This window comes from Arabidopsis thaliana, chromosome 5, assembly GCF_000001735.4.
Source record: "Arabidopsis thaliana chromosome 5, partial sequence".
NCBI classification, from domain to species: Eukaryota; Viridiplantae; Streptophyta; class Magnoliopsida; order Brassicales; family Brassicaceae; genus Arabidopsis; species Arabidopsis thaliana.
In genome coordinates this window covers 19,758,358-19,782,236 of record NC_003076.8, presented here as the reverse complement: position 1 = coordinate 19,782,236, position 23,879 = coordinate 19,758,358, and the positions used below count along the sequence as shown (strand labels likewise).

Genomic DNA, 23,879 nt, shown 5'->3' with positions numbered 1-23,879 from the left:
TATTATTTATTATATTATTTTTATAATTACTAAATTTCTGTAGGGTATATAATAAATTGAAAAATATTATTTTGCAAACGTTTATTATCTTAAGACCTTTTTGAAATCACATTATCCAAAATTCAAAACTGATTATTTTCCGTAAATAAATTAGGAATATATAGGATATTAGGATTTTCCCACTCCACAAAATTCTGAACCAGAATTATTAAAAAAAAAAAAAAAAACACATTGTCATATCTCTGGTCCCATATGTGATATGTCACCGTCCTTCTCCATCGCCACCACCGTCTCACCGGCTTCTCTAGCCGGGACTCTGGCCTCGAACTCAAAGGTAGCTTATCGCTGAGACTTTTCCATTGATTAGTGAAGAACGTGTGAGATTACGTCTTTGATTAGTGTTGTATCTGTTTTTTTTTTGCTGTAATAATTCTGAAATTAGAAAGACTCAAATCACACACATATCAGCTTTAACGTTTCTAGATTTTGAAAATTGATCAATTAACTGTTATGTGTTCTTTAAATTCAGTTTACATTTGTTTTTTTTGTAGAATGTTTTGTGTAGTTTACATTCAAAGAACAATGATATTACCAAGACAAATAGGAATCTGAAGTTTAGAGCTTGTTCTGTTTCTGGAGGGTATAACAACAATACATCTGTGGACAATGTACCTTTTCCTCGTGATTACGTCGAGCTCATTAATCAGGTAAGCTATCTAGTTTCTGTCTTAAACAAGCTAGCAATAATGACTTATTATGTATCACTATATTTTTACATGGACTGATGTTCAATTTCACTGTATAGAAACTTTAGTGTTGTGGTTAAATGAAGTAGCTAAAGATTGTAGATTTCAGGTTTCCTATGCAAACTTACTTGTAATGCTAAAGTATTAAGGGATGATCTTTCTGTGGTTGAAAACTTACAGGCCAAAGAAGCAGTGGAAATGGCTTTGAAGGATGAGAAACAGTTAATGGTGAGTTTTGTTGCAATGGTCTGTTTTAAAATGGATGTACGAAAACACGTTATTTTTCGTGATCCAAAGGAACCCTTTTACAGGAAATTGAGTTCCCAACATCTGGTCTAGCATCTGTGCCAGGTTATAATCTTTTTTCTTCTTATACAATTTTTCATTGAAGGCTTTTCTCTTCTTGCTTTTTCATCTTAGCAACATTGTTTTTTAGTTCTTTTTTACTTGTGTTAGGTGATGGTGAAGGAGCTACAGAAATGACAGAAAGTATAAATATGATACGCGAGTTTTGTGACCGACTATTAGCTCCTGAAAAGGCTCGAAGTACAAGAATTGTAATGTGTTCTACTTATTGTTGTTATCCAAGTCATGATTAGATTCAGAATCTTTCTTAAACAAGATTGTGTTACATGTTTTTTTCAGTTCTTCCCGGAAGCAAATGAAGTCAAATTTGCTCAAAAGACAGTCTTTGGAGGAACTTACTTCAAGTTGGACTATCTAACAAAACCATCTCTTTTTGAGGATTTTGGTTTCTTTGAGAGAGTAAAAATGGCAGATCGAGTGAAGCCAGAAGACGAACTGTTTCTTGTCGCATACCCGTATTTTAATGTCAACGGTAGTTCCCTGAAAACCTCTTATCATCTATACTGTTAAACAAAATCCACGTTCTGACTCATTCCTTTGTTGTTCTTCTTTTTCCACTCAGAGATGCTTGTAGTGGAAGAGCTCTACAAGGAAGCTGTTGTGAACACTGACCGAAAACTAATCATCTTCAATGGAGAACTTGACCGCATACGATCGGGTTGTATCCTTTTTCTTCTCATAAATGAAACAAAGTAGATTCTTTTTTCCATTTGCATCACAACTTGAGAGCCAAATGAGAAAGCTGAATCAAGAGAGAGAGACTCTTGTTTTCCTTAAAAGAAGACAAAACAATAGACTATCCAAAGTTCTTTTATCCGAAACTGGCTGCACTTACCAAGACACTTCTTCCAAAGATGGAGACAGTGTACTACATCCACAATTTCAAAGGACAGAAAGGAGGTGTACTTTTCAGGTTTCTGCTATAAACCTGCAAATTAATCTTCCCTTGTTTCTTTATCTTTAGCTGAACGGTGTTGTGTTTCGAATGGATTAGATGTTATCCAGGTCCATGGCAAGTACTGAGGAGAACAAGGAACAAATACATTTGTGTTCATCAGCAAGAATCCATGCCTTCTCTTAAGGAAGTTGCCCTCGACATTCTTGCGTCCGCTTGAGATTTTTGTATTGAAACTTTTTCATGCATCCACTTGTAAGTACATGTCAAAATTAATTGTTTTGTGCTGATATGAGTTATAGTGATCCATACTTTATATACAATTCATGCTTGTCAAGCTAAAATTTGAGCAACTTCTTAAAAACTTTAATTCGGTATCTTAAAGTAATTCCTATCAGAAAAATTAAAGAAAAAAAGTATTCCAATGTTTTATCACAAATACAGCGGCGTCAATTTATTTTTCAACTTCCAGTCCCGATTTAGCATCCTTAGCTATGTATCAGAGATTCAGGGTAACCAGATTGTTATGTGGTCCGATACGGCGATACATACCAGAAAAGAGGCCAGCAATATATGACGGAAACTAATGTTGTTCATCTACTTGCCATGGCTATTCGACTGGTACTCAAATTGTACCTTTATTCTGCTTTTCTTCAAAACACTGCAATATAGTTTCCCAGTAGGATTCTTTTTTACGATATAACATTGAGCCGGTCACTTTAAGGGCTAAGGGGAGAAATCCAACAAGCTTGATTGCCCGAACTGATAGCTGTCTGAACCGAACCGGAGGTGATTTCTGCTTGAAAGCGAATTGATAGAAAAGTTGAAGAGCTTGGTCAAATCTCAGGCCCTTAACTTCAAAAATATATTTCACTCCACTGGCCAGAAGAAAACTCTCATCTCGTGCAGTCACAATAACTCTACTTCCAGGGACCAACCAACTGGTGATCTTGAAGACTTCCTCTAACGTCTTGACGTTATCCACATCATCAACTATAAGCAGAACTTTTCGGTGTTGAATCAATGATTTCATTATTTCTGGACAGTCTTTAGAGTTCCTTACTGCAAGCGCTTCTCTTTGGATAGCTTTGGATAGAAACCGTTCTTCTAGACAGGATGAACTGCTCTCTTGAGCATTTTCTAGAAAAGCATGGGTGTGGAATTGCTGCGAGATTCTCTCGTAAGCATATCTTGATAGAGTTGTTTTACCAATGCCTCCTGTACCCCAAATTCCAACTACACGAACTTCTTTGTCGGATTCTAGCTCTAACAATGCCGACAAAGCTTGCATACGATGATTCATCCCCACAAGGTCTTCAAAACTTCTTGTTGTGCTTGAAATCGGTTGACTTGAAAAAGTTTCCATGATAGAGCTGTATTCGTATAGCCCATCCAGGCTATTTTTTTCGGGATTTATAACACCGTTAACAGTTGATCTTTCGTATCCAAACAAGATCACTTCCCATTCATCCTTCTTTCTACCAGAAAATCTGGAGCCTAATCTTTTTAAGGATAAAGGAAAACCACCTGCGAGTTTCACTGCACGACATGAAAGGTCTTCAAAACCAAGAAAAGGATGAGTCTGCTCGAAAGCATGGAGACAGAAGAGCTGAAGAGCTTCAGAGAACTCCAGCCCTAAAACTTCATATTGAAACGGTAAAGGGGAAGTCGAACTGAACTGCAAGTTTCGGGTGGTTGTAATGATCCTGCTCCCTGGACCAAAAGAACTAATCACCCTTGCAAGTTTTCTTATTGGGTCAAATGATTCATTCACATTATCCAGTACGAGGAGAAACCTTGATGCAGTGTCCTTCGATGTTTTTGACAAAGTTCTTGCTTTCTCAAGTCGAAGACACACATATTCTGCCAAACGAACCTCCTCAAAACGCGAAATTCTTTGTGGAGCTTTTAACATGACATGGGTATCAAAGTTGTGCAAAATCTCTTCATACAGATATTTTGCAAACTCAGTCTTGCCGATGTCTCGGCTACCCCAAATTTTGATATGACGAACTTCATCTTTCAATCCTAAATCTAACAATCTATACATGGCTTTCATGTGGCGATCCATCCCCACAAGACCACACAAATCACTTGACTTGGAAGCGACAAATATATTCCATATGTCAACGGTAATTTGATGGATCAGCTCTGCATCACCATCCCTATCACAGAGAATACTAAAATCAGGAAACCATTTAAAGTAACACATAAAAAAATTGTTAGATAGAACCTGATTATAGGATTACCAAATCTCTGAGTACTGGCCGCCCGGAATGCTGACCAGTTGGGACAGTGCTTGCCTCCATGTTTGAACCTTTTCAGGGTTTTCTCTCTCATGCAATGAGAATGCTTCGTACAGTTTCCCAATTTGTTTTCTTACATCCATAGGATCAACTTCATAGAAGATTGGTATCAAAACGAGTGAACCTGACTGGTGAAACTTCAAAATCTTAAGGAGACTATCCAGGCACAAAGGTGAAGAGGCATAGTTCACCGATATCAAGACAACGGCCACTTTTGACTCTCCAATTGTCTGATAGACCGCAGAAGAATCTAATTCACCTCTCAGAGACTCATTTTCATCTTCAAAAGTCTTAATGCCTTTTCTGTCCAATGAACGGCGGAGATGGCTGACAAAGGTTCTACGGGTGTCCAGGCCTTGGAAGCTCAGAAAAACGTAGAATTTCTGACTGGAAGAGGAAGAAGAGGAAGACATAAGTTTCCAACAAAGCCAGATTCAGGGTTGCTACTCCTTTGGCAATATGAGAAACTAGCTAGTCAACATTGAAATTGTCAAAGATAAGCAAGTTTATTGGTTTCCAAAAATTATAATACAGTAAATACAAAATATAAATACACACACCTTCATGCCTCATGGAAGCACGCAAACGATATGCTCCAGCCTGTACGGGTAGTTGACTTTGTCCGGAATTTCATAGTCTAATTGAAGTTGTTTGACAATTGATTGTGGATCCAAACCAAAAATGGCTTCTTCGTCTTTGTCTTCACCTCCTCCCTGTAACTATGATGTCTTCCTAAGCTTCCGTGGGGAAGATACACGTAGAACCATTGTCAGCCATTTGTACGCAGCACTTGGTGCAAAGGGAATCATTACTTTCAAAGACGATCAAGATCTTGAGGTAGGTGATCATATTTCTAGCCACCTCCGCAGAGCCATAGAAGGTTCAAAGTTCGCTGTTGTGGTTCTCTCTGAAAGATACACAACGTCAAGGTGGTGCTTGATGGAACTGCAATTAATAATGGAATTGTACAACCTTGGTAAACTCAAAGTCCTTCCCTTGTTCTATGAAGTTGATCCCTCTGACGTGAGACACCAGCGAGGAAGTTTTGGTTTAGAAAGGTACCAGGGTCCAGAATTCGCGGATATTGTGCAAAGGTGGAGAGTAGCTCTGTGCATGGTAGCCAATCTCTCAGGCATGGTTTCCAGATATTGGTAAGTGTTTCTTATATTTTCTCCTGGAGAAGAAAAGGTAGTCTATATATTCATTTATTACTACCATGTCATTGCAGTGCGGACGAGGCTATGATGCTTGAAGAAATTGTTGAAGTCATCTCAAGCCGGTTAGCTTCTATGCAAGCAACTTCTTTTGAAGATTTAGTTGGTATGGAAGCTCACATGGAAAACATAAGACCTCTCTTGAAGAAAGACTTTGATGCCGAGGTTTGTATGGTTGGAATATGGGGAATGGGGGGCATCGGAAAAACTACCATTGCTAAGTATCTATATGAACAGCTTGCAAGCCAATTTCCAGCTCATTCTTTCATTGAAGATGTCGGCCAAATCTGTAAGAAAGTTGATCTAAAATGTATACAACAACAACTTCTCTGCGATATTCTAAGTACAAAACGAGTGGCCTTGATGAGCATCCAAAACGGTGCAAACCTTATTCGGTCAAGGCTTGGAACCCTCAAGGTTCTCTTTGTGCTTGATGGTGTTGATAAAGTGGAGCAGTTACATGCCTTGGCAAAGGAGGCTAGCTGGTTTGGTCCAGGGAGCCGAATCATTATAACCACACGTGACAGAAGATTGCTAGATTCCTGCAGAGTGACCAACAAGTACGAGGTTAAATGCTTGCAAAATGAGGACTCGTTAAAGATTGTTAAAAATATTGCTTTTGCAGGCGGAGTTCCTACACTTGATGGATATGAACGTTTTGCGATTCGAGCATCTCAGCTCGCTCAAGGTCTTCCTTTAGCCCTGGTAGCTTTCGGTTCATTTCTCCGTGGAGCGACCTCTATAGACGAGTGGGAAGATGCAATAGACACGCTTGAAACAGCTCCTCACCAGAATATCATGGATATTTTAAGAAGTAGCTATACCAATCTGGACCTACGAGACAAGACCATTTTCATTAGGGTCGCATGTCTTTTCAATGGAGAACCAGTCTCCCGTGTTTCTACCCTTCTCTCTGAAACTAAAAGAAGGATAAAAGGTTTAGCTGAAAAGTCTCTCATCCATATATCAAAAGATGGATATATTGACATACATTCCTTGATAAAACAAATGGCTAGAGAAATTGTTGTTGAAGAATCATTGTACATACCTCGACAACAAAGAATTTTGTGGGATCCTCATAACAGTTATGGCGTACTGGAAAGCAAAACAGTAAGTATTCTAGGAACGACATGTTTTTTATTCTTCCATAGGACTTGTCTTATATGGTTTCTTCTTGTGCTTTTATTTGTGTATGCTAAGTAAATCTGACATTCAATCATCAGGGGACAGAGAGAATCCAAGGCATGACACTACATATGTGTGAATTGCCCCGAGCAGCATCCATAGATGGGAGTGCTTTTGAGCAGATGGAAAATCTCATATTTCTCAAATTCTTCAAACACTTAAATGATAGAGAGTCCAAGCTGAATATCAATTCAAAGAATCGTATGGTACTTCCACGCAGCCTTAGGCTATTGCATTGGGACGCATATCCATTAACAACCTTGCTTCCCACATTTCCTCTGAGTCGTCTTGTTGAACTTCATCTGCGTTACAGCAATCTGGAGAACCTGTGGGATGGAAAAATGGTAAGCTATAAACGAAACTTGTAGTTTGCTTTTCAGTTTTCAACTCTCAGCGTTTACAAATTTAGAATGTCACCAACGCCATCCAAACTGTCCTTTCTGTTGTATGATATTCAGTCGCTCTTGGAGTTAAGGATGCTAGATGTCACTGGATCTAAGAATCTGACCAAACTTCCAGATCTTTCAAGGGCAACAAAGCTTGAGGAGCTGATTGCTAAAGGTTGCACGAGGTTGGAGCAAATCCCGGAAACAATTGGTAGCTTACCTTCACTGAAGAAACTTGATGTATCCCACTGTGATCGCCTCATCAATCTTCAGATGATTATAGGAGAATTGCCTGCCCTTCAAAAACGTAGCCCAGGGCTTTTTCGGCAAGCTTCATTGAGTTTCCCAGATGCTGTAGTTACACTGAACTCTCTTACGAGTCTAGCCATCCATGGCAAATTAAATTTTTGGTTGTCACATCTCCGAGGAAAGGCAGACCACCTCTGCTTTAGTTCCGAGCAATGGACCCCTAACAAATTTCTGAAGCAAGTACAAAAGACGCCTAAGCTCATGTCTGAGTTTTACGGATTTAAATCACTCGACATCATGCAGTTCATCTACCGTAAAGACAGTGCCTCTTTCCAGTGTTATAGCTTTTCAGATTTCCTCTGGTTAACCGAGTTAAATCTCATAAACCTAAACATAGAAAGCATCCCAGATGACATTGGCCTTTTGCAGGTCCTACAAAAACTGGACCTCAGCGGAAATGATTTCACATGCCTACCCACAGATATGGAAAATCTTTCTAGTATGAAATCTCTCAGGCTTTGCAACTGCCTCAAACTTCAAACACTACCAAAACTACCTCAACTGGAGACACTCAAACTTTCTAACTGTATACTTCTCCAAAGTCCACTAGGACATTCAGCTGCCAGAAAAGATGAGCGTGGATACCGCTTAGCTGAGCTTTGGCTTGACAACTGCAATGATGTTTTTGAATTGTCATATACGTTTAGTCATTGCACCAATTTAACATACTTAGACCTCAGCGGAAATGATATGGTGACGATGCCTGTAACTATCAGATTCCTTAGGCTGTTGAATACTCTCTGCCTCAATGACTGCAAGAAACTCAAGTCAATGGTACAGCTTCCACCAAACCTTACATCTCTCTATGCACGTGGCTGCACTTCCCTGGAAATTATTCACCTTCCCTTGGATCATTCCATAAAACACGTTGATCTTAGCTACTGCCCCAAATTGAATGAAGTTGCGAATCTGATGGATCGATTTCTGAGATGTGGACGAAAGGAAGAGGTGAACTTTCTTCCCTTGTGTTTCTCCCTTGCTCAATTCATACATCGATTCCAGTTCCATATCTTTTCTTTTATATTTGATCTTAATAGGTGCCTCAGCGTTTTGCTTGCTTATCTGGAAGTAGAGTGCCCATCTACTTCGACTATCAAGCAAGGGAATATTCCAGAGAAATCAGCATACCCCCAATATGGCATGCCTCTGAGTTTGTGGGTTTTGATGCCTGTATCATAATTGCTTGTCAGAGTCCTTATCACATAAAGCTCTCGTCATCTTCTTATAGCTGTAAACAGGAAGATAACCAGTCCTACCGAATTGACCTCAAGCCCGATTTCGTTCTCCCACCGGAGAGTACTCGTAGCAGCAATGACAAAGAGGCATTCTCAGCACATCACATGTTCATCTTCCACGTTCCAAGTAACGTAGACTTCAACGAGTTTAGCCTTGAGCCAAAACTTGTAATTTCAGAGGAGTTTCAGTCTACACCGGGCAGAATAATATCATACGGAGTTCGAGTAGTACTCAAAACTGAAGAGGATGATCGAAACTACGACATAAACTGCGGAAACCTATCCAAAAAAAGGAAAACAGATATGTTGACAATTTGAAGGATAAGAACGACGACCAAATCATAGATTTCTTTCAAAATAAAAACAAATGACCGATGCTTCATCTCCCCATGTATATTTTCCTCATCGATCGCCCATGATCAGGCTGTTTCTCTTCCAATTTTTATGAGAATAACTGTGGATTTTTGGTTTACCATCTGCAGGCATGCGATCGCTTTCTCTTAACTTGAAATCTCTGCAAATGCGTCTGGAATCGATGTTGGTCGGTGAGCGGGGAATTTCGTCGTCTATAAATCCAGGGAAAATCATAGCAAATCTGTTTTGTGCATCCATCCTCTCAAGCTCACCGAAAAAGTTTCCAAAATTATTTTTCTTTTTTAAACTCAACATCACTGGGATTCACTGCTCTCCCGTCATCACCGATTCGGCGATTCCGTTCTGTTGGTCTTGTGTATATTGAATTTAGTTTCTCTGAACCCATGCGATTACGGATAAGGCCTAATTGATTCGGCCCATCATAAAAAAAACAACTTATTAAAGTGACGTAAATACCCCCAAAACCCTAATTCAAAAGAACACGAGAAATATCATCAGCCGCTCAAGCTCTCACCACAGTTTGAGAAGCGAAAATGGTGTCAGGATCAGGGATATGCTCGAAGCGCGTTGTCGTCGACGCGCGCCACCACATGCTTGGCCGTCTTGCGTCGATCACCGCTAAAGAGCTTCTCAATGGCCAGAAAGTTGTCATTGTCCGGTGCGAAGAGATTTGCCTCTCCGGCGGACTCGTTCGTCAGAAAATGAAGTACATGAGGTTTCTTCGCAAACGTATGAACACTAAACCTTCTCATGGACCTATTCACTTCCGTGCTCCTTCCAAAATCTTCTGGCGTACTGTTCGCGGGTTCGTATATCAATCTCTCTTATCTCTCCAATTAGATGAGGTTTCGAGAAATTGATGGTTCTTGCTCTGTATGGATTAAGTTTGTGTTTGATACTTATGAGTGAATCATTTGTGGTTGATTTCAATTCAATGCTTTTGAAATGATGATTTAGATAGCAGAGTGATTCATAGTTGTTATGTGTTTTGATTTGTGAAGTATGATTCCACACAAGACGAAGCGTGGAGCTGCTGCATTAGCACGTCTGAAGGTATATGAAGGTGTTCCTACTCCATATGACAAGATCAAGAGGATGGTCATCCCTGATGCTCTCAAGTTTGTTCCTTTTACCATTTTTGTTCTTCTCTTTTGGATCCGTAACTGTTCTACTTCGGGCATTGATGATTATCATTGTGGCTCTTCTTCAGGGTGTTGAGGCTTCAAGCTGGTCACAAATACTGTCTATTGGGCCGTCTTTCTTCTGAAGTTGGGTGGAACCATTACGACACCATCAAGGTATGTGTTGTGTTCTACTTGCCTACGTTGCTCTGTAACTACTTTGATTGCTTGTATTGCTAGTTGATGAATGGCCTTGTGATGGTAGAAAGGATAATATTTAGCTACTTGAATATCTAGTTTTCTAGTTTTTGTTCAGAAAGAAGTGATAGATATTTAGCCTTTTCGTCTTCATTGCTCCTGAACCACTTTGAACGCTTGTACTAGTGGATGTGAGCTTTTGTAATGATAGAAAGAAAGAGAATGTGTCTAGCTTTGTTCATAAAGTTATGATTGATAGAAGAAGGAAATATTTTTGGCCTTCTTGTCTCCATTGATCCTGATCCACTTTGATCGCTTGTACTAGTTGATGTGATGACAAAAAGAAATATAGTTTGTGCACAAAGAAATATTACATAGAAAGAAAGATCTTTAGCTATGAGGTTGTGTGGGTACTTTATGGTGTTTGATGTGCAATAAGCAGGAGCTGGAGACAAAGAGGAAGGAGAGAGCCCACGTGGTTTACGAGCGAAAGAAGCAACTTAACAAACTTAGAGTTAAGGCCGAGAAGGTCGCTGAAGAGAAGCTCGGAGCACAGCTCGATATTCTTGCGCCAGTTAAGTACTGAGCTTGTCAGTAGTAGTTTTTTTTTTTTTTGGTAAGGAGCTTGTCAGTAGTAGTTTGTCTTGGCATGTTTTGAGCCAACCCAATACTTTTTTACTTTTTATCTTTTACTTAGGTCTTGTATCGAAATTTGTACTCCTAACATTTTATGCTTGAGTTTTATTTATTAGATTGTGTGGCTAACTCCTTTGGTTTAAAAAGTTTAAACAACGAAAATAAATCGCTTTTACGAAATTGAAATGTGGTAGAAATTAGATAAATTGAAATTTGGGGGGACAAAAAATTTAAATAGATTTGTCGGCAAGGAAAAAGAACGATTCACGAAAAAAAAAGGAAAAATAACGATTCACAACTACACTTGGAATTGGAATCGTGTATTCTTTATAAATATAGACCACTAGCTAACAACGAAAAAATTCATTAATCGAATTTCTTCAAAAGCAAGATACTCTGACTTCGAAAGATTAAACCTAAGTGTTCTCTCGGAAAATCCATCATCATGTTTCTGTCTTCGAGAACTATTTTTGTGGGTTTGTGTTTTCTGTTCGTTTTGGCTCCATGCTTTACTAGAGCAACAACCAATGAAGTTCAAGTTAGCTGCGACTCTCACAACTTCAACAATGGCAAACACTTCCGTTCATGTGTTGACCTTCCTGTGTTAGATTCGTTTCTACACTACAGTTACGTTCGAGAAACCGGAGTGCTTGAAGTTGCATATCGTCATACCAACATCGAGTCTTCTAGTTGGATTGCTTGGGGCATAAACCCGACGAGCAAAGGCATGATAGGTGCTCAAACACTTTTGGCTTACCGTAACTCCACGTCCGGTTTTATGCGTGCATATACTTCCTCAATAAATGGCTACACACCTATGCTTCAAGAAGGCCCTCTGAGCTTTCGTGTAACGCAACTATCCGCTGAATATCTCAATAGAGAGATGACTATATTTGCCACTATGGTGTGGCCGTCTAACACAACCGTTGTCAATCATTTATGGCAAGACGGTCCGTTGAAGGAAGGTGATAGGCTTGGGATGCACGCCATGAGTGGAAATCATCTCAAATCCATGGCTAATTTGGATTTGTTGTCCGGACAAGTCATGACCACTAAAGCAGCTAATGATAACATGTTACTAGTCAAAAGCATTCATGGACTAGTGAATGCAGTGTGTTGGGGGATTTTCATACCCATTGGTGTCATGGCTGCAAGGTACATGAGGACCTACAAAGGACTGGACCCCACTTGGTTCTACATACTAATCCTCTAAGGATCTAGAAGTTGATCAGACGGTTTGCATTGATGTCTATGATGTCTAATTTCTTAAGGTTGACTTAGTAGTTATATTGCTAGTTTGCTATTAGCTAAGCCTAGTTCGTGTGGCTGTCAAAAAAAAAAAAAAAAGAAGCCTAGTTCGTGTGTAACGTCCAAAAAAAAAAATCAATTAGAGATTAACGATTTTGAATTAAGTACTAAATACAGATTTATGTTTTTGAGGCATTAATTAGTTTTTCTTTCTCCTTTTCAAGTTATGGGAGACTTTGGGTATGTAAACGATTTGTCCAAAAAAGATTTTCCCTTTATAAGGAAGCTTAAGGAGGATGCATTGAGGATTAGTGTTGAAGCCAAGCAAAACATAAATATCATTGCATTTGAAGAATTCTCACTCAAGCATCATTCTCATTATCATTCTTAAAAATTGAGCAACCAAATTTTGCTCTCTTTTTACATTTTAACTCACAAATACCATATTTGACACTAAAAAGATCTCACTTCTATTGTTAAATAAACATTCATTTTAGTTAAATTGTAATTTATAATATTAACTTGACACTGACTGTTAGTGCATTCTGATGACCACTAAGTAAAGTACCTACGAGTCATCATCATTGACATCTTCACACAGACACTCATATTATATAAAGAATGAATTCACTCACAAATTAGGAAACAATATAGAACAATTAGTTATATATGTTCTTCAGATTTCAATCAGGAAATTAGAACATGCTCTTTTGGGTTTTGCTCAGTAGTTTCTGTGTGTTTTGTTTCTCCAGTCCAGATGGTATGCAGATTCTAGACTTTGTCTCACATTATTTGTACTCATTTTGCCTTCAACTGTTTGATTGAATCTTTGTGATGGAACAGGTTTCTTGAGCTTATCATGTGGCGGCTCAAGTTACACCGCTGCTTATAACATCTCATGGGTTTCAGACAACGATTATATCGAAACAGGTAACACTACCACGGTTACTTACGCCGAGGGGAATTCTACTTCCAGTGTTCCCATCAGATTATTCCCGGATCCTCAAGGTCGCCAATGTTACAAGTTACCTGTGAGGAAAGACTTGTCTTCAGTTCTGATTCGTGCTACATTCGTTTATAGAAACTATGATAGCCAGAATAGTCCTCCAGCATTTCATGTCTCTCTTGGAAGGAGAATCACTAGTACTGTTGATCTTAGAACCAATGATCCTTGGATTGAAGAGTTAGTTTGGCCAGTCAACAATGATTCTCTTTTGCTTTGCTTGCTTGCGGTTAAAGGAAGAGGTATTCCGGTTATCTCTTCTCTAGAAGTACGGCCACTTCCTTTAGGTTCTTACAAATACAGCCTGGAGGGTTCACCAGATATAATTCTCAGGAGAAGTTACCGAATCAATAGCGGATACACAAATGGGACTATCCGGTAAGAATTCTCAGGCTCTAAACTTTGATCGCTGTCTCTTTCTTTGGTGTGTTTTGTTGAATTTTCTTGGTGAATTATGTTGAATGGTAGGTATCCTTCAGATCCATTTGATCGAATATGGGATCCGGATCAAAGTTATTCACCGTTTCACGCCTCTTGGAGCTTCAATGGACTCACAAAATTGAATTCCTTCAATATTACTGAGAATCCACCAGCTTCTGTTCTTAAGACAGCAAGAATTCTTGCTCGCAAAGAAAGTCTTTCATATACTCTTTCTCTACATACACCAGGGGACTACTACATTATCCTCTACTTTGCTGGGATACTCTCACTCTCCCCTTCTTTTAGTGTGACGATCAATGATGAAGTCAAACAATCTGATTACACCGTAACTAGCTCAGAAGCTGGTACCTTGTACTTTACGCAAAAAGGAATCAGTAAGTTAAACATCACCCTCAGAAAAATCAAGTTCAATCCTCAAGTGAGTGCTCTTGAGGTATATGAAATCCTCCAAATCCCTCCTGAAGCTTCTTCTACCACAGGTACTCTCTTTTGAGGTTGTCTGGATAAAGCAAACTACACAAGAGCCGAAGTTCACCTTTCAAGTTTATATTTTTGCAGTTTCGGCACTTAAAGTCATAGAGCAATTTACCGGGCAAGACCTTGGATGGCAAGACGACCCATGCACACCGCTTCCTTGGAACCACATCGAATGTGAAGGAAACCGTGTTACATCATTGTAAAAACAATCCTTATCATATCGATTGCTTTCAACATTTCTTCATCTCAGCTCATATTTTTCCTTCTTCTGGCTGTCCAGGTTCCTTTCAAAAATCAACCTGAGGTCCATTAGTCCAACATTCGGAGACTTGCTCGATCTCAAAACACTGTAAGGCAATCACTCTTCAACAGTTGTAGTGTCTCATGTATACGTATGTGGTTACCTTGAGTGTTCTCTACTTCTCCGTGCAGCGACTTGCATAATACATCACTTACAGGAGCAATACAGAATGTAGGCAGCCTTAAGGATCTCCAGAAACTGTAATACTCATCCATAGAACATTAACATAATTTTTATGTTTCCTGTAGTACTAAAAAGCTTCTGACGGTATATACAGGAATTTGAGCTTCAATCAGTTAGAATCTTTTGGCTCCGAGCTGGAAGATCTGGTTAACCTTGAAGTTCTGTAAGTCAATCTTATACTGAGAGTTTCTGGATATACGTTCGTTCTTTGTGGAAAATTTTAAAGTATTTCTCCATTTCTTGAAGGGACCTGCAAAACAACAGCTTACAAGGATCAGTTCCTGAAACATTAGGAAAGCTGAAGAAACTTCGTCTCCTGTAAGTAAACATTAACATCAAGAAGTAGCTTGTACATACCATATTCACACAGAAGAGAATCTTTATGTTACTTCTTCTCAGGAATCTGGAAAACAATAACTTAGTAGGTCCCTTGCCACAGTCTCTTAACATAACGGGTCTGGAAGTCAGGTATACACGATTTCTGTCTCGGCATTTGCTACACTATTCTGTTCTTGTGCATGTTACTGAATTGCTTCTTTTTTTCAGGATAACGGGAAATCCATGCCTTTCGTTCTCTTCAATATCATGCAACAATGTGTCTTCAACAATTGACACACCACAAGTCACTATCCCTATCAATAAGAAACAAAGAAAACAGAACCGTATAGCGATCTTGCTTGGAGTTTCTGGTGGAGCCTTGTTTGCCACCTTTCTTGTCTTTGTTTTCATGTCGATCTTCACGAGGAGACAGAGAAACAAAGAGAGAGATATAACCAGTATGGGAACAATGCTTTCTCTTTGCCCCCACAAAGTTGTCCCTTTATAATTCTTATAGTATATCAAAATCTGTATCAGGAGCACAACTGAAAATGCAGAACTGGAACGCTTCAAGAATCTTTTCTCACAAAGAGATCAAGTCAGCTACTAGAAATTTCAAGGAAGTGATTGGTCGTGGAAGTTTTGGAGCTGTATACCGTGGAAAACTACCAGATGGAAAACAAGTTGCGGTCAAAGTGCGATTTGATAGAACTCAACTTGGAGCTGATTCTTTCATCAATGAGGTTTAAGCGTCCACATAGTTCTCCCAAAATTACTGTCCATATTTGAATGTCATGCATTCCAAATCCACGGTCAAGTATACATTCATCTTTAGTGATCCCTTTGTACTGTCTGCGTTCTAGGTGCACCTTTTGTCTCAGATCCGCCACCAAAATCTAGTTTCATTTGAGGGCTTCTGCTATGAACCAAAACGTCAAATACTGGTGTATGAGTATCTGTCTGGTGGATCCTTAGCTGATCACCTTTACGGTATGAAAATCCTCAAGTATCTAGCAATTCTCATCATCTTTTTGCAAAATCATCTTCCTCGCAAAGCTATAGCTGTCGGTGATATCTTGCTTCTGCAGGTCCACGTAGCAAAAGGCATTCATTGAACTGGGTTTCAAGACTAAAAGTTGCTGTTGATGCTGCAAAAGGTACATCTTCAACATCTGCGGATCTGCCATTGGTATCATTATAATAAAACTCGTTTGATCCTGGTAGATAGTAAAAGTTTTGGCTTATTCATGAAGGATTGGACTACCTGCATAATGGAAGTGAGCCGAGAATTATACATCGGGATGTAAAGAGCAGTAACATACTTTTAGACAAGGATATGAACGCGAAAGTTTCTGATTTTGGCCTGTCAAAACAATTTACAAAAGCAGATGCATCTCATATTACTACTGTTGTTAAAGGCACCGCAGGCTACCTTGACCCCGAGTAAACTCTTCTACAATATCTCTCCGAATTCGTGATGGATTAACAGCTTCATTAGCTAATCATTACTCACACTTTTTCATTCCAGATATTACTCTACCCTGCAGCTGACAGAGAAAAGTGATGTCTATAGCTTTGGTGTGGTTCTGTTGGAGCTTATCTGTGGAAGAGAACCCTTAAGTCACTCAGGATCACCAGATTCGTTTAACTTGGTCTTATGGGTGAGAGTAACATAGAATATTATCTTAGTTTCTCATCTCTCAAGTATCTGAGTACACAGTGTCTTAAAAGATCAGAATACTTAAATGCAGGCTAGGCCAAACTTACAAGCAGGAGCTTTTGAGATTGTGGATGATATCTTGAAGGAGACATTTGATCCAGCGAGCATGAAAAAAGCTGCTTCGATTGCTATAAGATGTGTGGGAAGAGATGCATCTGGAAGACCGTCTATCGCCGAAGTTTTGACTAAACTGAAAGAAGCGTACAGTCTTCAACTCTCATATCTAGCTGCTTCAGCACATACAGACTGATAACACATCACAAACAAGAGTAAATACATAACTTGTATTATTTTTTTTTGTTTTTCCGTTTGTGTTACATATATTTGTAATCCAACTGAAAATGTATTTACTCTTATACTAACTACATTTTATCATTAGAACAAGGAGATGGATACTAGAAAGATATATACTAGCAAAATTGAGCTCTATTCCTCCACTAAAAATCTGGCTTCTTCACCACAACTTGGGCTTCACCAACAGACTCAACCACACCATGAAGTTCCTTTACATGGGTAGTCATGCCACTAATTCTATAAGCCTTAACCATTGTCCTGTATGTAATCTTATCAGGTTTGAATCCCTTCTTTTCCATTAGTTCAAGAACACCTTTCATCTCTGCAAACTTTTCCATCCTCCCGTACGCATCTACCAGACAGTTAAAGAACACGAGGTCTAACCTTATGTCTGAGTTCTCGATGAAACGCAATACTCCTCCAATTTTATCAGCTTTACTAGCTCTTCCATAAGCACGAACAAGAGAACATAGTGTAACACAACTCGGGAAAATTCTCTCTGATTGCATCAGTCTAAATAAGTATTCCATTTGTTTTAAGTCTCCTGCCCTCCCAAACGCGTCAATGACCACATTATAGGTGACTATGGTCCATGAATAATGATACTTCTGCATGTATTCCATCACAGCACTCATCTTCTTGTAGTTTCCTGATTTCCCATAGGAATCAAGGAGGATATTGAAGGTTCTGATGTTGGGTTCAATCCCAGAGCTCTGAAACTTCTCATAACAATTCTCCATCATTTCTATTTGTCCATTTCCCCCAAAGGCTCTAAGAGTTGAGTTCATGGTCCACGAATCAGGCTTGCAATCATCCTCTCCAAGCATTTGGATAAGTGTTGATTCCATCTCCACGAACCTTCAAAAACAAAAGAAATATCTCAGTTCATGGATGCTTTGAAGTAAAGCATAACAACTAAAAATGTCAAATTCAGGTATTTACTCCATCCTAGCAAGTGTAAAGTTCTCGGTTAAAATGGAATGAAAGATAAAAGGCGTCAAAATGCATGTGTAAAGTTCTCGGTTAACATCACACGGGATGGAGTGAGTGCAAATTGCTACAACATCATAAGAATTCAAAAAGACAGGTTGCTAAGTACATTTTTGCTTTCCCATATGCATCGATGAGGGTATTATACGTGATTGTATTAGGCCTAATACCCTGTCTTCTCATATCAGAAAGCAGATCCTGAACTTTATCAAACGCAAAAACCTGAAGAAACGACTTAATAAGGATGGAATAAGTGTGCACATCCGGCTGACAGTTATGACTACTTTTCATACGTTCCAGAAGAGTAAACGCAGCATCAAAGCGTCCACTCCTACTATAAGCAGATACAAGTGCAGTATACACTTCATGATTCACCACACAACCTTCATTAATCATTTCCTGAAAGAGTTCATGAGCCTTTTCCGGCTGTTTGCATTTTCCAAGCATCACAATCAGCTTCACATAGATGCCAACGTTTGGTTTGTACCATAGCTGTTCGCGCAATAGTTCAAACACCTACAGATCCACCAACGTTATCTTGTTCAATATTGCAGCTAATCAAAATACAATCTGAAGCTAAGCTACTATAAGCATAATCTGAGTTTCTCTTCTTCAACATTCATCTATATCAAAATCTATAACCTAACATAATCAAATTAGTGTATCAAATTCACTATTATTGCCAAAACTAAACTTACCAATTTGAGATAATTGCGGAGAAGAAGAAATCTACCTGAATAGCAGATTCCCATCGGAGAGCAGTGATTCTTTCGTGAAGAGACTCAAGCACAGTCCTTGGAAGAAGCTTCTTCGAGCCTTTCTTCTTCTCAATGATCGATTTTGTAGCTTCTCTTCGGAGTATTATCGATATCGCCTTCCTCGAAGCGATCTTCGTGTTCTTATCCTCTTTAATCTCCTTCGAATCTCTTTCATTCACGTCCTCTGCATTGATTAGCCATTTGCTTTGTCTCGTCTCTCTAAGCGACAAGGAGGTATTGTTGCTTTTATCGGAAGTAATTGCGTAATTAGGCTCGCGTGGGGAGATGGAGATACAGCGGACGGTAAAAGTTCTCTCCGCCGTCCGGCGGTTAGTCGGAAGTGGTGGCGCGTGGCTAGTGGAGGTGGAGAGTGAAACCATTTGAACCAATCCTGAGAAAATTTAAGGATCAGACATTACTGAAGAAAAAAGAAAAATGGAAAGTTTTATTGAATTTTATTGGGCCAGGCCCAAATAACTAATGAAATGTGACCAAAACAAAAAAAAACACAAATTTTATTTTATTTTTAATTCGAAATAATGAGTTTTGGGCCCAAAATTCTTTGAATTATTTAGAAATTTGACCAAAGACAAAAATTAATCGTGATTACTGAAAAATACTTATGTATTTATTATAATAAGTTTTGTATTATTCTCGAAATAATATTATCTAAACTATCTCGTCAACTTTTTTAACATTTTTTGCATGTAAGAAGTATTGTGCAAATAAAACATATATCTTCCACCTAGAAGTAATAATCTGTTTAAGAAAAAAATGTGTTCTATTTGTCATTTTAATGTGTGACTATAACTTCTTTTTAGCCGAAAATGGATCTGATGCCAATAAATAGCTGAAGTTAGAGAAGAAAAGATAGAGCAAATGTGAGCAGAATTTTTTTTTACTCTGGCGTAAAAGTTTACTTAAATTTTTATGAAGTAAAATTTTACTCTGCTTTATTATGTTTTAGCTATAATTTTCTCTTTCCTATGTTTTGCTGATTAGATGAATAAAAACTGAAACAAGCTGAACTGAGTAAAATTTTAATTTTCTGCTCACTTTTTTGCTCTAGCGTGTATAAATCCAATGAGAACCAAAGAGTAGAAAGAAAAAAAAAATACTTTACCCTTCATTTGTCTGTAGTAAAAGTTTTAACCCTCAAATCCTCCAACAATGGGATAGTCAATAAGTCATAACCAGAGTCAAAAGAAAGGATCATATAAATTCATCATATAATTGATAATTGTTTAAAGTATATATTGATTTGACCATAATCGAACGTGATTGATATTGACTGATGATATGCGTCATGCTTGATTGATCTCAGTAATATCCTTTGGATTGACTGATGATAAACGTGATTGATAGCGAAGATCTCTAGACTCTAGGGGATTTGCTTAAGCGTCAATTTAGGAGAACATATTTTAAAATCCCTGAACATACTAAAACCTCAACTATTTTGATATTTTCAAAGCATACATTATAAACTTATATTTACTTTTAAGTTTGTTTTTAATCTCTCTTCTTGACCATGAAACGCAACGTTTCACTGCAATGTAATGGATAACAAAACTTGCTTATACTTTGTATAGCAGTCCAACCAGAGAGAGAGACAAGTTTCAGGTAACATTGAGAACCAGGGACTTTATACAAACAAAAATATCTACCACATGGCTAACAGATCTTTAAAGTTTTCTTTCATACTACAGATACAAAAACGAGACAAGAACATGATTCATAATAAGATCTTGAAGAGTTTTTAGCCGCTGTACCGATAAAAAGGCCCTTGACTGGAACTATATCCGATAAAAAGGATTTAAGGGCCTCTGAGAATAAGGCAAAAAGTTTAAAAGTTTTCTGCAGTGAATTTTTAAAACCTTCTATCAGCTTATTACTACTTACTTAACTTAGCTTTAGCCTCTAGTCCTCATTATCGTGATGCTTCCTTTTCCTCCTTCGGTGCGGATTTTAGTCTTTCCAACAACGGGTTTCCCTGAGAATGCTGAAGTTTGGATCACTGCAGGCTCTTCTATGTGTGCCTTTGGTTTTGCTGGTGGATTTCGGATTTTCTGGTTTATGTCCTTGAGAGTCATTCCACCGTGAACCCCACATGGTTTGATGAATGCAAATGGATAGATGATTGAAGATGGTAGCTTTGAAACTGGCCTTGAAAACGATTTCCTACCTGCTATTACCAATTAACATTACAATAATGTTTTGTTTTCTCATTTTCGTCGTGAAATAGGTGTGTATGAGACTCATTTGAGACTAAACCATTTTATTATTTTACCTTTAAAGATAACATTTGGAGAAGATCGAGTCACAGGCCGCTGAACTTCCCTAGTCTCTGTTTCTGGTGGCACATTCAAATACTCTGCATCAAACACAAGGATGTTAGCAAGAGAAGCCAGAGCTAGGACAGGCTAAGGAAGAGATGAAAACAAAGATATCTAACCTGAAATATCTACTTGAACATCAGGTGAACCAAAGTTTCTGAGAAAAACAACAATAGTAACCAGTTAATGAAGCAAAATGATGCTACTAAACATAACATAAGCAAAAAGAAAGGTTGAAACATACAAGTCATCAGGTAGCATTGGAGTCTCAGCATCATTTAAGCAATCAGCATACCACTCTTCAGCGTACAGATCAAGGCCCTCGAAGCTAGAGGCAGAAGCGTCTTCTGAAAAAGAGACAGTGTTTTGTTTAAATGGAAAACACATTGGCACGACTGACTCGGAAGAATTATAAGAGCCCAACCTGAAAACCCTTCTATAAGCTGAGACCCTTCGGGTAAAAGCTCATCAAATGTGTCATCTCTAGCCTGAACATGCATAAAGAATCATCAATCAAAGCATTAAAGATAGCATCAGAACCTCATACAACCTCCTAAGCTATCCAATGTTACTTCGATAATAAGATCACAACTGAATTAGGTAGCCAGATACTAAGAAAGTAAGAGGCTTGAATTTGTTCTAGGAGTAGAAGTAAAAAGTCTATGAAACAAAACAGAATCCCATTTGCAAACGTTTGAAAGGAACATGCATTCACATTGCAGTCCATATGCAGTGTGATAATCAATAAGTGAGCAATCAGTTTGGTTATCTGCAATGCATATGTGGTCATTTGGTGCCTAGCTAGAGACAAGATATGGGTATTGTATACTCACACTTGATTTTAAGATTGCAGAGAAACTCTCACTGCTGAAAAGGGATGTTTCAGGTTGGTCTTCAAACTGCAACATCCGACGCCTTTTTAAAGCAGAGCGTGTCTCACTGTGCACTTCCATTTTCCTGTTCGTGTCCTCTAAAGCCAAAGATTCTTTAGATTAGAAACCATCGTCAACCATACATCAGGAATGGAAATGATCGATCACTTGAAAAAAAAAACCCACCTGTTGTGACATGGTAACCCAACTCGCTACATGCCTTCACAGGAGTATTTTCATCATCAAACATGTACGAGTGATCTTCTTGGTTCAATGTGACTTCAGTCATCGTGCAGTCAGGCACATCCGCTGGAGTTAAGATACCAATTCAATCATGGTTATTACAGTGTTGTAAGAGTTAACTGATTCAATCATGCTCGTCACAGAGATGTAAGACTTACAGAAATGAGACTGAGGTTGGTGATTATAGTTATCCACTTGCCAATTCCATGAGGAGCTACTGCAAAAAATTAACACCAAACATGATCAAACCCATAGTACATTTTACATGATTAGAGACTACTGTTTACTACTTTAAAGCTTTTTGAAGACTGAAGAGTCTCAACGACTCAAAACTAAGCAAATAGAGTAAGCACATTGCATAGTTTCAAGCTCAATCACAACATCCCAACCTGGATTCTGACCATAGAGCACCATTTTGACAAGAGAGGGCTTACGAAACTCGGGATTTAGTAGAAATGATAGAGCATTGACAAGCTAAAATCCAAATCCTAAATGATTGATGAAACATTAAATGACCAAACATTTCTTAACTCACAATTAACATCAAATCCAACATTTCATCTTCGCATTAAAAACACAGAAATCAATCAAAACCTAAAACCCAGTAACCACCACCAAATCTAAGCGAAACCACAACGATTACAGTGAAACCCATACAAGAGAACACACGAATCAGACTAAGAAAGCACAAAAACACACAAAAATCGAAGAATGTACTAATCAATCAAACACACAAATCCAAACGAGAAAACAAAAACCAAGAAACACATCAAAATCAAAAATAAACCAAATCGAGATGAAATAAGCAGCGATAAAGGAGAAATCTACCGATCGTCGTCTCCGTAATCCATCGATCTTCTTCTGTCGTCTACAACTTGTGGGAATAACTAGCCGTTGCCCAGAAAATGAAAACACACACAAATCAACAATAAGAACAAAAAACATGCACGCTCCAAAGACCCACAAAGCAATATATATATATGAATCAGAAAAAGAAGCAGTTTTTGACTGACCTTGTGTGTGTGCTCGAGATATGTGCTTAGTGCTTACTGCTTAACCAAAAAAAAAAACCAGAAAAAAAAAAAGTGTTAAAAGCGGCGAGTTTCTCTCTCTAGGACACTGGTCAATATTTATAGTCTTACTGCATCTCTATTTATGAGGGAAGAGAGAATTGCAAGAGAAGCTTTTTATTTTTATTTTATTAGTGTATATTGAGAAGAAGAAGAAAAAGAAAAGACCATTGCGAAGCACGCTTTCTAGTTTTTTTTTTTTTTGCAAGTTTCAATGTGTCGTGGGTTCCTCTTTTCTCGCGATTTTCTTTACTTAATTGTTGCAATTAATATTACTAATCAATCATCACTTTCTTTTTAATGTAATCTGTTTATTTTTGGATATAACATTATTCGCTTTTAGATTTCATTTCAGTAACTATCACTTAATTCGTGTAAATTGACTCTGTCTACTGTATCGTTGAATTCATAAAGCAAGATAAATCAAATTTTCATAGTCAGTAGTCACTGATAATGTCATAATGATTTTGACTTATCTTTCCAAGACATTTAGAAATGAGTATTTGTTATAAATTATACTTCATTTCCAACCTAATCATATGAGTAGTTAAAATTCTATGAGAGTTTTTTGAATTTTGGCTAATATAGTTAAATCCATCAAATTTAGTATTATTTTGTGAAGACTAATTTTATTCAAATTTTGTTGATTTTATTGT

The 23,879-nt window shown here is 38.2% G+C and overlaps 8 protein-coding genes and 3 long non-coding RNA genes across 21 annotated transcripts; 7 read left to right on the top strand and 4 right to left on the bottom strand.

Annotated features, from left to right (window-relative positions):
- Window positions 1-170: 170 nt before the first annotated feature.
- On the top strand, window positions 171-2,377 carry AT5G48790 (LOW PSII ACCUMULATION protein (DUF1995)). 3 transcript variants are annotated; one of them, NM_124256.4, is made up of 9 exons: window positions 171-334; window positions 552-707; window positions 927-974; window positions 1,058-1,097; window positions 1,203-1,303; window positions 1,392-1,584; window positions 1,675-1,773; window positions 1,908-2,025; window positions 2,107-2,377. In NM_124256.4, the coding sequence occupies exons 1-9, from the start codon at window positions 260-262 to the stop codon at window positions 2,225-2,227; spliced, it is 951 nt and encodes a 316-aa protein (NP_568702.1). In that variant the 5' UTR covers window positions 171-259; the 3' UTR covers window positions 2,228-2,377. The 3 variants fall into 3 exon arrangements, with proteins under 3 accessions (NP_568702.1, NP_001332148.1, NP_001332149.1); NM_001344806.1 differs by having other exon boundaries at window positions 1,675-2,025; NM_001344807.1 differs by lacking the exons at window positions 1,908-2,025; window positions 2,107-2,377 and having other exon boundaries at window positions 187-334; window positions 1,675-1,861.
- Window positions 2,378-2,421: 44 nt separating this feature from the next.
- On the bottom strand, window positions 2,422-4,784 carry AT5G48780 (disease resistance protein (TIR-NBS class)). 2 transcript variants are annotated; one of them, NM_001344805.1, is made up of 4 exons: window positions 4,257-4,784; window positions 3,804-4,172; window positions 2,787-3,713; window positions 2,422-2,668 (listed from the first exon to the last, which is right to left on the bottom strand). In NM_001344805.1, the coding sequence occupies exons 1-4, from the start codon at window positions 4,724-4,726 to the stop codon at window positions 2,605-2,607; spliced, it is 1,830 nt and encodes a 609-aa protein (NP_001318764.1). In that variant the 5' UTR covers window positions 4,727-4,784; the 3' UTR covers window positions 2,422-2,604. The 2 variants fall into 2 exon arrangements, with proteins under 2 accessions (NP_001318764.1, NP_001190494.1); NM_001203565.1 differs by having other exon boundaries at window positions 2,787-4,172.
- A 210-nt stretch (window positions 4,785-4,994) lies between these two features.
- AT5G48770 (Disease resistance protein (TIR-NBS-LRR class) family) lies at window positions 4,995-9,120 on the top strand (the record flags this gene model as incomplete). Its single annotated transcript, NM_124254.2, has 5 exons — window positions 4,995-5,464; window positions 5,542-6,637; window positions 6,751-7,056; window positions 7,171-8,355; window positions 8,445-9,120. The coding sequence occupies 5 exons, from the start codon at window positions 4,995-4,997 to the stop codon at window positions 8,958-8,960; spliced, it is 3,573 nt and encodes a 1,190-aa protein (NP_199688.1). The 3' UTR covers window positions 8,961-9,120.
- On the bottom strand, window positions 5,006-9,393 carry AT5G48775. 4 transcript variants are annotated; one of them, NR_143334.1, is made up of 4 exons: window positions 9,116-9,393; window positions 6,576-8,921; window positions 6,166-6,446; window positions 5,006-6,069 (listed from the first exon to the last, which is right to left on the bottom strand). It is a non-coding gene; the product is annotated as an other RNA (long non-coding RNA). The 4 variants fall into 4 exon arrangements; NR_143336.1 differs by having other exon boundaries at window positions 5,376-6,069; window positions 6,166-6,361; window positions 9,116-9,363; NR_143333.1 differs by having other exon boundaries at window positions 6,166-6,361; window positions 6,576-9,393.
- A 54-nt stretch (window positions 9,394-9,447) lies between these two features.
- On the top strand, window positions 9,448-11,138 carry AT5G48760 (Ribosomal protein L13 family protein). Of its 2 annotated transcripts, NM_001085268.2 has the most exon segments (5): window positions 9,499-9,523; window positions 9,537-9,822; window positions 10,019-10,135; window positions 10,228-10,315; window positions 10,779-11,101. In NM_001085268.2, the coding sequence occupies 4 exon segments, from the start codon at window positions 9,551-9,553 to the stop codon at window positions 10,920-10,922; spliced, it is 621 nt and encodes a 206-aa protein (NP_001078737.1). In that variant the 5' UTR covers window positions 9,499-9,523; window positions 9,537-9,550; the 3' UTR covers window positions 10,923-11,101.
- Window positions 11,139-11,417: 279 nt separating this feature from the next.
- On the top strand, window positions 11,418-12,185 carry AT5G48750 (Cytochrome b561/ferric reductase transmembrane with DOMON related domain-containing protein; the record flags this gene model as incomplete). The annotated part of the gene is made up of 1 exon (NM_124252.1): window positions 11,418-12,185. One exon carries the CDS (start codon window positions 11,418-11,420, stop codon window positions 12,183-12,185), a length of 768 nt encoding a protein of 255 aa, NP_199686.1.
- A 682-nt stretch (window positions 12,186-12,867) lies between these two features.
- AT5G48740 (Leucine-rich repeat protein kinase family protein) lies at window positions 12,868-17,042 on the top strand. Its single transcript, NM_124251.4, has 16 exons — window positions 12,868-12,980; window positions 13,064-13,601; window positions 13,692-14,143; window positions 14,223-14,340; window positions 14,422-14,490; window positions 14,574-14,642; window positions 14,720-14,788; window positions 14,872-14,943; window positions 15,025-15,093; window positions 15,172-15,401; window positions 15,481-15,686; window positions 15,807-15,933; window positions 16,032-16,100; window positions 16,197-16,386; window positions 16,472-16,604; window positions 16,695-17,042. Exons 1-16 carry the CDS (start codon window positions 12,923-12,925, stop codon window positions 16,911-16,913), a joined length of 2,688 nt encoding a protein of 895 aa, NP_199685.2. The 5' UTR covers window positions 12,868-12,922; the 3' UTR covers window positions 16,914-17,042.
- AT5G48730 (Pentatricopeptide repeat (PPR) superfamily protein) lies at window positions 16,965-19,127 on the bottom strand. The gene is made up of 3 exons (NM_124250.4): window positions 18,681-19,127; window positions 18,057-18,463; window positions 16,965-17,815 (listed from the first exon to the last, which is right to left on the bottom strand). The coding sequence occupies exons 1-3, from the start codon at window positions 19,083-19,085 to the stop codon at window positions 17,101-17,103; spliced, it is 1,527 nt and encodes a 508-aa protein (NP_199684.2). The 5' UTR covers window positions 19,086-19,127; the 3' UTR covers window positions 16,965-17,100.
- Window positions 17,497-17,815, top strand: AT5G07265. Its single transcript, NR_142988.1, has one exon. It is a non-coding gene; the product is annotated as an other RNA (long non-coding RNA).
- A 462-nt stretch (window positions 19,128-19,589) lies between the features above and the next one.
- On the top strand, window positions 19,590-19,878 carry AT5G07255. The gene has a single exon (NR_142987.1). It is a non-coding gene; the product is annotated as an other RNA (long non-coding RNA).
- A 343-nt stretch (window positions 19,879-20,221) lies between these two features.
- Window positions 20,222-23,356, bottom strand: XRI1 (x-ray induced transcript 1). Of its 4 annotated transcripts, NM_001161298.2 has the most exons (10): window positions 23,167-23,356; window positions 22,982-23,040; window positions 22,312-22,370; window positions 22,097-22,219; window positions 21,872-22,008; window positions 21,463-21,526; window positions 21,283-21,385; window positions 21,158-21,195; window positions 20,993-21,076; window positions 20,222-20,887 (listed from the first exon to the last, which is right to left on the bottom strand). In NM_001161298.2, exons 2-10 carry the CDS (start codon window positions 23,002-23,004, stop codon window positions 20,616-20,618), a joined length of 903 nt encoding a protein of 300 aa, NP_001154770.1. In that variant the 5' UTR covers window positions 23,005-23,040; window positions 23,167-23,356; the 3' UTR covers window positions 20,222-20,615. The 4 variants fall into 4 exon arrangements, with proteins under 4 accessions (NP_001154770.1, NP_001330160.1, NP_001330159.1 ...); NM_001344804.1 differs by lacking the exon at window positions 23,167-23,356 and having other exon boundaries at window positions 20,275-20,887; window positions 22,982-23,118; NM_001344803.1 differs by lacking the exon at window positions 22,982-23,040 and having other exon boundaries at window positions 20,324-20,887.
- Between the last annotated feature and the right edge of the window lie 523 nt (window positions 23,357-23,879).

Coding starts and splice junctions, on each gene's coding strand:
- AT5G48740 (NM_124251.4), top strand. CDS start 12,923: ATGCTCTTTTGGGTTTTGCTCAGTAGTTTCTGTGTGTTTTGTTTCTCC. Junction 15,094..15,171: donor ATAACGGGTCTGGAAGTCAG/GTATACACGATT, acceptor TCTTTTTTTCAG/GATAACGGGAAATCCATGCC. Junction 16,605..16,694: donor CGTTTAACTTGGTCTTATGG/GTGAGAGTAACA, acceptor ACTTAAATGCAG/GCTAGGCCAAACTTACAAGC.
- XRI1 (NM_001161298.2), bottom strand. CDS start 23,004: ATGGATTACGGAGACGACGATCG. Junction 22,220..22,311: donor CCAACCTCAGTCTCATTTCT/GTAAGTCTTACA, acceptor TCTTAACTCCAG/CGGATGTGCCTGACTGCACG. Junction 21,527..21,871: donor CTGCAATCTTAAAATCAAGT/GTGAGTATACAA, acceptor ATGCATGTTCAG/GCTAGAGATGACACATTTGA.
- AT5G48760 (NM_124253.3), top strand. CDS start 9,551: ATGGTGTCAGGATCAGGGATATGCTCGAAGCGCGTTGTCGTCGACGCG. Junction 9,823..10,018: donor TTCTGGCGTACTGTTCGCGG/GTTCGTATATCA, acceptor TGATTTGTGAAG/TATGATTCCACACAAGACGA. Junction 10,136..10,227: donor GTCATCCCTGATGCTCTCAA/GTTTGTTCCTTT, acceptor GCTCTTCTTCAG/GGTGTTGAGGCTTCAAGCTG.
- AT5G48730 (NM_124250.4), bottom strand. CDS start 19,085: ATGGTTTCACTCTCCACCTCCACTAGCCACGCGCCACCACTTCCGACT. Junction 18,464..18,680: donor GATGGGAATCTGCTATTCAG/GTAGATTTCTTC, acceptor GTGGATCTGTAG/GTGTTTGAACTATTGCGCGA. Junction 17,816..18,056: donor GCATATGGGAAAGCAAAAAT/GTACTTAGCAAC, acceptor TTGTTTTTGAAG/GTTCGTGGAGATGGAATCAA.
- AT5G48780 (NM_001203565.1), bottom strand. CDS start 4,726: ATGTCTTCCTCTTCTTCCTCTTCCAGTCAGAAATTCTACGTTTTTCTG. Junction 4,173..4,256: donor GGCCAGTACTCAGAGATTTG/GTAATCCTATAA, acceptor TCTCTGTGATAG/GGATGGTGATGCAGAGCTGA. Junction 2,669..2,786: donor CAGAAATCACCTCCGGTTCG/GTTCAGACAGCT, acceptor ACTATATTGCAG/TGTTTTGAAGAAAAGCAGAA.
- AT5G48790 (NM_124256.4), top strand. CDS start 260: ATGTCACCGTCCTTCTCCATCGCCACCACCGTCTCACCGGCTTCTCTA. Junction 1,585..1,674: donor CCCGTATTTTAATGTCAACG/GTAGTTCCCTGA, acceptor TTTTCCACTCAG/AGATGCTTGTAGTGGAAGAG. Junction 1,774..1,907: donor TGACCGCATACGATCGGGTT/GTATCCTTTTTC, acceptor ACAAAACAATAG/ACTATCCAAAGTTCTTTTAT.